General features: G+C 30.5%; 3 protein-coding genes across 3 annotated transcripts; all 3 read right to left on the bottom strand.

Moving 5' to 3' along the window:
• Positions 1-2,885: 2,885 nt before the first annotated feature.
• On the bottom strand, positions 2,886-3,915 carry LOC108564083. Its single transcript, XM_017922992.1, has 4 exons — positions 3,764-3,915; positions 3,354-3,521; positions 3,141-3,299; positions 2,886-3,088 (listed from the first exon to the last, which is right to left on the bottom strand). Exons 1-4 carry the CDS (start codon positions 3,842-3,844, stop codon positions 2,930-2,932), a joined length of 567 nt encoding a protein of 188 aa, XP_017778481.1. The 5' UTR covers positions 3,845-3,915; the 3' UTR covers positions 2,886-2,929.
• A 1,749-nt stretch (positions 3,916-5,664) lies between these two features.
• On the bottom strand, positions 5,665-6,489 carry LOC108564062. The gene is made up of 4 exons (XM_017922971.1): positions 6,319-6,489; positions 6,091-6,261; positions 5,876-6,031; positions 5,665-5,823 (listed from the first exon to the last, which is right to left on the bottom strand). The coding sequence occupies exons 1-4, from the start codon at positions 6,373-6,375 to the stop codon at positions 5,665-5,667; spliced, it is 543 nt and encodes a 180-aa protein (XP_017778460.1). The 5' UTR covers positions 6,376-6,489.
• A 184-nt stretch (positions 6,490-6,673) lies between these two features.
• LOC108564073 lies at positions 6,674-8,422 on the bottom strand. Its single transcript, XM_017922982.1, has 3 exons — positions 7,137-8,422; positions 6,922-7,080; positions 6,674-6,867 (listed from the first exon to the last, which is right to left on the bottom strand). Exons 1-3 carry the CDS (start codon positions 7,140-7,142, stop codon positions 6,709-6,711), a joined length of 324 nt encoding a protein of 107 aa, XP_017778471.1. The 5' UTR covers positions 7,143-8,422; the 3' UTR covers positions 6,674-6,708.
• Positions 8,423-11,580: the final 3,158 nt, after the last annotated feature.

The raw sequence follows: 11,580 nt of genomic DNA on the forward strand, positions 1-11,580 counted from the left end.
TTTTCTAACATTTTCCATATATAAACAGGAAAGAATATGAGATTATACTTCATTTGGTTTCATCAAGCCTCGAACAAAGTACAACATTTTTTTGATCTTCAAGTATTCAACAAGATACAAGTATAATAGGTAAATATTGAAATATTAATAGCATTATTTAACGAAACAATTTTTATTAACCCACGATTATTCAATTTATTTCATTTAGTAAGTTGTGTAAGTTGTGTAATTTTTTATATTTTTTTTTTACAAATTGTTGATGGAATGGAATGCTATGACATTGACAGCTGTCATAGCACATTTTACTGCCACGTATACCAATTTTAGTTACTTTCATCAAGTGTTAAATATATAATATTGTGGTCCTAAGAATTAAATTTGGAAAAACAATTATTGCAAAATTTCTCATAAATAAATAAAATTTATATACAAAAAGTGAAATTAGGTCAATTTTTGTTAAATTTAATTAATATAGGACAATAGTTTCCAATGAATTATGTAATATTCGAGTCGATTAGAACTTGTGTACCAAATGCATAGTTAATTTTATGTTAGAAGCATCAATTTTCTAACATTTTCCTTATATAAACACGGAAAGAATATGAGATTATACTTCATTTGGTTTCATCAAGCCTCGAACAAAGTACATTTTTTTGATCTTCAAGTATTCAACAAGATACAAGTATAATAGGTAAATATTGAAATATTAATAGCATTATTTAACGAAACAATTTTTAATAACCCACGATTTTTCAATTTATTTCATATAAGAAGTTGTGTAATTTTTAATTTTTTTTTTACAAATTGTTGATGGAATGACATTGACAGCTGTCATAGCACATTTTACTGCCACGTATACCAACTTTAGTTACTTTCATCAAGTGTTAAATATATAATATTGTGGTCCTAAGAATTAAAGTTGGAAAAAAAATTATTGCAAAAATTAGGTCAATTTTTGTTAAATTTTATTAATATTGGACAATAGTTTTCAAGGAATTATGTAATATTCGAGTCGATTAACTCGAGTTTAATATGCATAACAATAAAATGTTGACATGTATATGATATTAATTACAAAACTGCAAACAAGATTTTAATAATAACATAATTATATCTGTTTCTTTGTTTAATGATTTTTCAATTTTCAACACAAAAATCCAAAATTTTGTTGCAAAATAAATATAATTGTGCATTTTCTGCTTTCTATTGATAATAAATATATGAAATAAGTAGTCAACTTAAGCTTAAAAAATTATATAATTTAATATTTCGTTATTTAAACATTTGTATTAGCCTCAGTTTGGACTAAAAGCCTATCTGCATATAATTCAATTAATTAAGTTGTAAATTTCAGCAAAATTTATTTAAAGTCAAAGAGAAATAAATATAAATATCTTTACCAAAATGTATACAGTTTAAATTTGAAAATTTAAAATGATTACAATGGAATGAAACAAGCCTTAAATCCTGAACAGAACTATTCAAACCAGTTATTTGCTTTTGATTTCTATAAAGATTGCGAGTCTGACTGTTTCCACTCGATCGACGAACGTAATGAGCTCGAACTTGTACTGACCATAAGGTAAATTTGGAGGAAACTTGGTGGCATCCAATACGAAATTCTTTGCGTAATAATATCCCTAAAAATAAATATCCCTATAAAATAAATTGATAATATTAAAAAAAAAAACATGGATTTTATTTACCACTTTCAATGGGCAATTGGTGTAATTACCCTTTGCCTTCAAAGCCCCAAAACCCAGCTGATTGTGTTTTATTGCGTGGCAACCGTCCACCATCAAACGCATCGGAGCGAACAGCTTGTACACATTGCTGAGAAACGCGTATGTTTCAAATAAAAACTACAAAAAAATTAATTTTTATATAAAAAAAAAAAATTAATATGCAATTACTTTCATATTGGTGACCTCTTTCACCAGAAGAAAATCTATGGACAAGAGACGAGTTGTCCTATTGTATTTGTTGTACCTGAAATTGTAGTAGTCATGCCAACTCCTGTTGTTCCTCACCACGACAACGTGATGCACGTCGAATTTGTAAGAATGTTGAAACTATAATTTACGCACTGGAAATGCGATTTATTATATTAATTAAATTTAATAATCATCAACTTTTGTGTATATTTACCAAAACCGTGGCAAAGCAAAACCCAACGATAATTTTGATCAACATGATGACTGAACTTCGGTAAGTGAAACGATCGCGTTTTCAATTTGATAATCATTGGTTAAAATCTACAGGAAACGTATTAAATCAACAATTAAATACGTATTATTTTTTTATAGTCGTGAGTATTTCAAATTGAATCACAATAATATTTGGAAATATCTCTAATAGTGCGGCTACAATCAGTGCGTCTTCTTCTGTTATATAATCATAATTTGAACTTGTAACTTGTTTGATTGAAATGAAGATTCTGCAAATTAACATCAACACAAAAAGTCCAAATTTATACATTCTTTCGAATACTTACTGAAGCAGAAACTAAAGGTAAAAGAAGAAAAACAATGTAATTATCACTATTCACTTATAAAAGTTAAGCAATTCATGACAATATAGTTTTTAGATAGGTGATAAATTTTAATAATATAGTCATTATAAACTATGTATTCTATATTACTATTGATTTACATTTCAACCTAAATATTATTTAGGACGTAGAATGGATCCATGCGGAACTTCATCAGTCAAATAGAAATTCTTATTTTAAATAGAATTAAAATGATTATAAACATTTTGTCTATTTTGAAGAATATGCATTTTTATTAACTTAAAGTATAAACATGAAGGCTTTCGGTCTCCAGTAATAACTTATGAAAATGTAAGTGTACCAAATGTTTGCTTTAAGAAAGTTTATTGTTGCTTTATGAAATATTTGAATACATGTATCAATTACAAATAAGAAACTTCAAACATCTTTACGATTCTTGACTTCGGAGGCGACGGTAAACTTCATGAGGAATTTGTCGTTTGTGGTGAAGCTCAACGAGAACTTGTACTGACCCAGAGGTATGTTCGGAGGAAACTGTGTCTCATCAGGCGTGAATTTCTCCATAACATAAGAATCCTAAAACCGAAATATTACTGATTCATCAATCCATTCGTTGATGGAGACTCACTTTTTGGATAGGACAACTCGTGAAGTTTCCACTTTTCGTCATCAGCTCTTTCATTCCGAAGAGATCAGATTTTATAGCGCTGCACACATCGAAAACCATGTTTATTGGTATGAACGATCTGTATTGGTTGTTAATAAACTTAAAAGCCTCAAGCAACACCTTCAACCATAATAAAAATCTTAAGTATTCATAATCAACAACAAGTTTAAGTACCTTCATCGTTTCAATTTTCTTCGAAAAGCGAATCTTGAGATCGAAAGCTCTCGCCGTTCTGTTGTACTTGTTGTATGCGAATTTGAAAAAATCTACGAATTGTTTATTGAAACCTTCCACAATCCCATGATGGTACTCGATCTTGTACGTGTTTTGACTGAAAAGATTCTGAAAATAATCATTAACATCACAAGTCTAAATTCTTTAGAATCACAACATTACTTTGTATAATACTATTAGAACCGGACTAATCGAGGAGTTTAAAATTGTATAAAAATAAAACAAGACTCAATTATATAAAGAAAATAAAAAACGATGTATTTGCATTTTTCTCAATTAAAATTTAGTTTATTTCTATAACAAAACCGTACTGATGGAAACAGCACTATTCGAGGTATTTCTGTACTTACAAAAGCAGAAACCAAAGGTATAAGGAGGAAGCAGATTCGAAACATCGCAAACATCACTCGACTTGAACCGACTGAGTACATTTTTTTTTGATACTGAACTCGAGCAATTTATATTGGACAACATCCCGAAAAATCAGAAGTATGTTTGTTTTTTTTTTTTGGATTTCCGTCTTTTATTTTTGCGAAACATTAAATTTCGATTACATAAATGAGGATTTAATAGGCAATTCATTTCAAAATCGTAGAATTAGATAAAAGATTATCTATCAAGTTATAAATATATGTTATTTATATAATATATAAATATACAGAGCGACGACCATCGTATGTTTGTTGTGTCAAAACTAACGAAAGTAAAGCAATATATGGCAGTGTTTGTCTTGAAAGGTGATAATTGTACTGTTGTAATAGAATTGATGTAAAAACGATGTAAGTACAATTGTTTATTTTTTGATCAAATGCTGTGTTATGATTATGTTGTGGCATATTTTGGTGAAACAGTGACGCCGTCTGAAAAAAAATTGCATAAGCAAAATCATGTGTAAAGGATTTGGTCGGATATATCCGCCGCTCTTCCGAAAGTTGTTGTTGAATATACATAATTATTTCCAAAAAAAATTATTTAGAAAATGTTCATGAAAATACTTGAACAAATTTAATAATTAAACCAAACGTAGACTGTGTGAAACCGGACTAAATAATCAAATTTCTTAAAGAAAATTATATTTACTTTTCTCACCCTTAAATTATTATATTAATATATGAATGAAAGGACAAAACATTTTAAAACTTGAAAATACACAGAGTAAAGCAGTTTAAAAAAATGCCTAAGCAAAATCATGTGTAAAGGATTTGGGCGGATATATCCGCCGCTCTTCCGAAATTTGTTGTTGAATATACATAATTATTTCCAAAAAAAGTTATTTTGAAAATGTTCTTGAAAATACTTGAAAATCTGAAATTCACTCAATAATTACATATCATTTTTGTTTTACTAATCATTAACAAATTTAATAATTAAACCAAACGCAGACTGTTTAAAACAGGACTAAATAATCAAATTACTTAAAGAAAATTATATTTAGTTTTCTCATACTTAAATTATTATATTAATATTAGAATTAAAGGACAAAACATTTTAAAACTTGAAAATACACACAGTAAAGCAGCTAAAAAAATGCATAAGCAAAATCATATGTAAAGGATTTGGGCGGATATATCCGCCGCTCTTCCGAAAGTTGTTGTTGAATATACATAATTATTTCCAAAAAAAGTTATTTAGAAAATGTTCATCAAAATACTTGAAAATCTGAGTTCACTCACTAATTACATATCATCATCATGTTTTACTAATAATTAACAAATTTAATAATTAGACCAAACGCAGATTGTGTGAAACCGGACTAAATAATCAAATTACTTAAAGAAAATTATAGTTTTCTCACCCTTAAATATATTAACATATGAATGAATGGATAAAACATTTTAAAACTTGAAAATACACAGAGTAAAACAGTTGAATTTTGCTGATTTTTTTTTGGGAAAATATGAATCGAATTCACTATGTGAATAAACAATGTCGAATCGCACATCTGATGGAAAACAATGACAGGAAATCATTTAATATAGAAACATCATACGTATAGAAAAAAGCAAAACATTATCTAAATGCAAGGTTACACTTGATATCTGAATTTACAAAAAAAAAAGATAATTGCAGTTTTCATACAATAAAAATAAACAAACAAAAATGCAATGATTTAAGACATAGAATGAAATGTGAGCCTTCTTCAATACATTTAATTTGATTACACAAAATTCCTTACACTATTAAAAATATTACATAAATGAGACTAATAGTTAATTAGCTAAAGTTGTAATTAGTTTTAATAACGAATGGATTAAACATATTTTCTATTCTTGAGTTCGGCGACGAAAGAATACTTGATGAGAAGCTTTTCGTGTGTGCTGAAAGTTAATGTGAACTTGTACTGACCCAGTGGTATATTAGGAAGGAACAGGGAATCATCGACCACGAAATTCCTCATAACATAATAACCCTGAAAAACAAAACGAAATTGATTTGTAAAATTCACTTCAATTTAGATTTACTTTTTCGAAAGGACAAGTTGTCAAGTTTCCATATTTCAGCAGCGTTTTGATTCCAAACAGTTCAGATTTCATGGCAGCACAGATATTGAACATCAGATTCAATGGCACAAACTCTCTGAACTGGTTGTTAATAAACTTGGCTGTCTCCATTAACACCTTAAAACCAAATTGAAAAGATTATGAGTTAACAAAGAAGTAGAAGTTTTTTCACGCACCGTGACTGAATCAATTTTTTTCAAAAATCGTACACCGAGATTGAAAGCTCTCGTCGATCTGTTGTACTTGTTATAACCGAACGTATAATCTGCTACCAAGTTTGGATTGAAGTCTTCGGGAATCCCGTGATGGATTTGAAACTTGTAACCGGTCTGACTGTACTCATGTTTCTGCAAATTTAAGGACGATGAAAAATTTTTTTTTTCATTTTCATTTCGAATACTTACTAACGCGAAAACTAGAGGGAAAATAAGGAAAGAGATACAAAACATCGTAAACCTCATTGCATCAACTGACTGCGTTTTAATTACCACAATCAAGCGTTTTATATTGATCACACAGACTTCCGGTAACCGAGCTTCCGCAATTAAAAAATATGCACAATCGAGGATTTAATAGGTAAATCAATCATTGTTTTATATTTTAATTATATTATTGCAACTACATCCACTAAACGTCTATGTTTAATGTTCAAAAAGCTACAAAAGTTAAGCAACATAAGAAACATATGAAATATTATCATCATCAATCCAGTAGACATTTTTCCTCATTTCAAATGTATTTATTATTTAAGACCCAGAATGGAATATTATGATGTTAATAACGTTACAAAATGATCAAAAATCTTTTCGATTCTTGATTACACAATCGACGCTCAACTTGAATAGAAATTGATCGTGGGTATTGAAAGTCAATGAGAATTTGTACTGACCGAGAGGTAAGTTCGGAGGAAACAGACCATCATCTGGCGTGAATTGTCTCATAACATAGTAACCCTAAAACGTGGTAATAATAATGAGAAAATTTCTTAAATATAATCAAAGACTAACTTTAAGTACAGGACAATTCGTCCAGTTTCCATATTCCTTCGCAATAACTGCTAATCCGAAGAGGTTAGTTTTTAAAGCGCTGCATAAATCGAAACCCACGGTGATTGGCGTGAAATTTCTGTACTCGTTGTTGATAAACTTCCAAGTCTGCAGTGATGTCTTCAACCAGAATCAGTAGATTATAGCACATGAAATGTGTGAGAAAAAAATTCTACCTTCATTGAATCAAGATTTTTCAGAAACCGAATGCTCAAATCGAAAGCTCTCGCCGTTCTGTTGTATTTGTTGAATCCGAATTTTAAAGACTCGGTCAATTCCGGATTGAAATCGTCCGCAATCCCGTGATGGTATACAATCTTGTATTTGGTTTGATTGAACCGAATATTCTAAAAGATATATTATAGAGTATGAAACATCAACATTTCCCGCTACTTCCATTTTATATTTCTCAATTCCCGGGAAAAAGTATACTTATTTTTTGCTAATCTCTTCAATACTTACTAAAGCCAAAACTAGAGGTAAAAGTAATAAGCAGATACGAAACATCGCAAACATCAATCTATAAAAACCAACTAAATGCGTTTTTCTGAACTCGAGCTATTTGTATTAGTTAACATGCCAAAAAAAAATGCATCGTTTTTTTAGAATTGCCGGGAAATGACTTTTCGCAAAAAAAAGGAACATTACATTTCGATTACATAAACGAGTATATAATAAGCATTTCATTCCAAAATCAAGAATACCAGTCTATTATGTAGATGTTATAGTTCAAATATATGAATATTCAAGACACATCGATGAAATATTTGACCACTTATTAAAGTAGTTCACCCTGTGCAGTGGAGCAGGGCGGACGTGTTTCCTTCACCCCCGAGTTGAACATACTTAAGTGCCCGGTTTTAAATAGGTTATCGCGTACCAATAGTAGTGAAATAGTTTTTAAGTGACAAACAATTAAACCCTTTCACAGGTGGATTACCTCCTAGGAAAATTCCTCTTTGAAATGGTTCCACCAAGTAAGATACAGAAGATATTAGCGAGCGAAGTTGAAGCTAAAAACCAACCAATCCCCTTATCAAATAACTACGCCGTACTATTCGATATGAAAGAAGATGAAATACCCATGGAAAAAATGGATATAGAACCAACAAAGTAGAACAAAAAACAAGAAAAAGTCCTCCCTATCATCATCATTGGAGAGCATCGGTATGGATCTCATCAGCAGTTCATTAAGACCTGCAAAAAATATTAAATAATAATGTGCTGGTTACGTACAAGCGACCCCTCAAAAAGACAATTATTCGATCCCAAAGTATCGAAGATCACAACACTTTTCTAAAAACACTTGAAGAAAATAAAACAAAATTTTATGCGTTCTCGAGAGAGAATGAGAAGAACCATGCCTTTGTCATGTGGAACCTCCCAAAGGAAGAAGTTGAAGAGGATTTGAAAGAGATATACAAGACCAACTCTAAAAGGGTCTCGAAGATGAGGACCACACCAGCATTCTTCGTGCTCCTGGAGAACACTATCACCCTCAAGGGTCTACAAAACAAAGTCCGACACATAAATTTCGCAACAGTCAAATGGATCCGCTACCAATCAAAAAGAAAAATACAAATATCCCTCTGCTCAACTCTACGACCTTTTTCCCTTCCCCAGCATTACAGACTTCATAAATACATTCCAAGGAAAACTAGCTCTCAGAATTCAAATCATCACACACTTTCTCTATTCAAACTTCCTCCCAGTAACTGTCTCAGGCTAAAACCAAAAATTAAAATGCCATTCCCTCCAGCTAAACTAGTGCAGAATCTTGAATCTGATGTTCCCATTTTCAATGATCTTACTGAAAACATTAGTGATATTCCATATTCAAATTTCTTTCTTATTTATATTTCTTAGTGTCTATAAAATGTGTATTAGGTGTCCTTTAAAATGTGTAAACTTAATGTTTTCTAAATGTGTACTTGTCTAAATGTGTTCTCTAAGATTTCTATCCATGTTCTAATCTCTTCCTGATTTCAAGAATGTTCTGTTTTTACTCTACAATGTGCTTCTATCCGACAATGTTAATTTTTTTTTAATACTCATCAAATCTAACCCTTAAATTGCATTCTGAAAGAGCTTAGGCTTAAGCAGTATGAAAACTATGTAAAATTCAAACATGTAAACCTCTTCATATATGAATAAAAACATTTGAAACAAAAAATAAAAATAACACAGTGTCATAAGTGCCAGGAATGGGGTCATACAACATCAAATTGGAGACTACCGTTCAAATCCCGCGATATACCCGCAACATGTGCAAACTGCGGGGCACCACACTCGACCAACAATATGGAAAGTCCAAAGTACATCGCCAAAATAAAAACCCCTCTGCAGACAAAGATTCGTGGAAAAACGTCGGCATCAAAACAAAACAGGCTCCAAAAGGCTGGCATATAATGAAGCACCTCATCCAAAAGTCAACATATGGGATCTAAGGAATAAATCCCGAGCTGACGCCCAATGAGACAATTGCCGTGTTCAATAGGATCAAGAAAAAGATACGAAGATAAGGACTTTGAAAGTGAATTAAATGACTTCTGGCAGAAGATACTGGGATCTGAAAGGTACAAGGAAGCTGTCAAAAAACTGCGGGAATTCTGTGACAAACTCGATGCAGCCAAAACCATAGAAGAACAAACAGAATTATGTATCATAAATCATAGATCTATTGCACTTATGACCCAAAAATGGCCGTAAACCCTTCCCTCGTCATTTGAGAATGGAATGCGGACTCTGTACATAAACTCTCATATCAAAACCTCTGTCTCTTCCACATGTAAATACTCTCTATCGCCATCTCCCATCCAACACCATCACACCTCTCCTATATAAACAATTGATAAGGCTCTAGAGGTCTAATATATTTTTAATGCATTTTAGATAAAATAAAGGGTTTTTCCAACGCTTTTCACTCTAATATAGTTTACAATTTTAATCCTAATCCTATCCTAAACACTTCAAATGTAAATTATAACTACGGCAATGACCTCCATAATATTGTTAAAAGTGTAAGAAATAGAAACCGATGCAAACCCAAAAAAACTATGTTAGAAAGATTTGTAAATTTGTGCCCTTGAAAATTGTAAATTGGTCAATAATTATGTTTGTAAATAAAGTAATTTTTGAATTTGAATTTTTGCTCATTAATATAATGAATGATGAATGAACATATTTTATAGTAGATAGGTGATAAAACAACTATTTTAATACATATTTTGTAATAAAATAAGTTGTGAAAACAATTAAAGATTTATATTGAAACAATTATTTATTATACGGAACTCAGAATAAATCTATGCGAAACTTCTTGAATCGAATGTGATAAAAAAATCAAATGTAATAGAAAATCATAGACATAGACCGGCATTCGAGCACTTATTCCATTGCCCAGGAACTGAAGATTAGCCAGAAAACCGTTTGCATAAGGCTGATCTCAAGAAGAAGTATGGGACAAAACGCTTAGAACTTTTTACTTCACCCAATATTGAAATTGTTTAAGCAATAAATTCTAATATAACGTTATGTATAAGTATTAATAATTATTGAATCAATAAATTAGATTAAATTAGTTTAGAATGAAATGATATCATTTTTTTTTATTGTAAAAATTTCTATTGAATTGATATTGGATTACTAAATATTCGCGCGTGTGCGTGAGTATGTGCACATTTGTTTGTTGCATCAACGGTTTTTCCCCTGTGCATAATTTTCCGCTGTTCGCGTTACAGCAAAAAAAAAATGTAAAGAAATAATAAATAAAGTGCGAGTATGTGTGTATGACATTGAACTTGAACTTATATTGATAAGTTATTCCCAATAATCAACTTATTATGACTGTGTTTTAAACATGTGTGTGAGTGCGTGTGTGTATTTATATATGTGGAACGTTTATCTGTGTATGGGTATGAATGTCGTAACAACAACAAAAAAACTATGCGCGCATTCGTTTATTTATTTATGTGCATGCATGCATTCATCGTTCGCAGTGATTATCAACGGACGACTTCGATATCTGCCAATATTTATGTTTGAACAAATAACACTGAACAGTCTACAAAAAATCTATCTATTTGCAGATACGCTCATAACGAATTTATATATGTCAAAGTACCTTTGATGGACACACAATTTTGTTTTTTCTTTTAAAACATAAATCACGTTTATTATTCAGTTTAAGAATAAATTTTCATATACTTTGTACAATTTACTTGATCATTAAATGTCATAAAATAAAGCTTTATTATTTTATTTTTTAAAATATTTTTAATTATATAATAAAGAATTTATGATGAATTAGTTGAGTTGAGCAATGTAGAAGATCCACACTAAACGAATAACGTAATGTAATCTTTTAAATATTTAAACATTAATTATCTTAACCATGTGTTAAGTACACTAGAATTCTTGTAAATCAGGTTAACTATAAATACAGAGTTAAGTATACCTTACTAACTTTGCTACAACTAAGTACAAATCAGTCACCTGAACCAGGCGCTGTCTGGTCATGGATGCTTTGGCAAGTACCAGTACTTTATCGATTTACTCGAAAACTATAATACATAGTAATTCGTGTTCAAAGTTTAAAAAATGCTCGAAAAAACAGTGTTT

The sequence above is a fragment of the Nicrophorus vespilloides genome, unplaced genomic scaffold (assembly GCF_001412225.1).
Source record: "Nicrophorus vespilloides isolate i.1.1-1 unplaced genomic scaffold, Nicve_v1.0, whole genome shotgun sequence".
NCBI lineage: Eukaryota > Metazoa > Arthropoda > Insecta > Coleoptera > Silphidae > Nicrophorus > Nicrophorus vespilloides.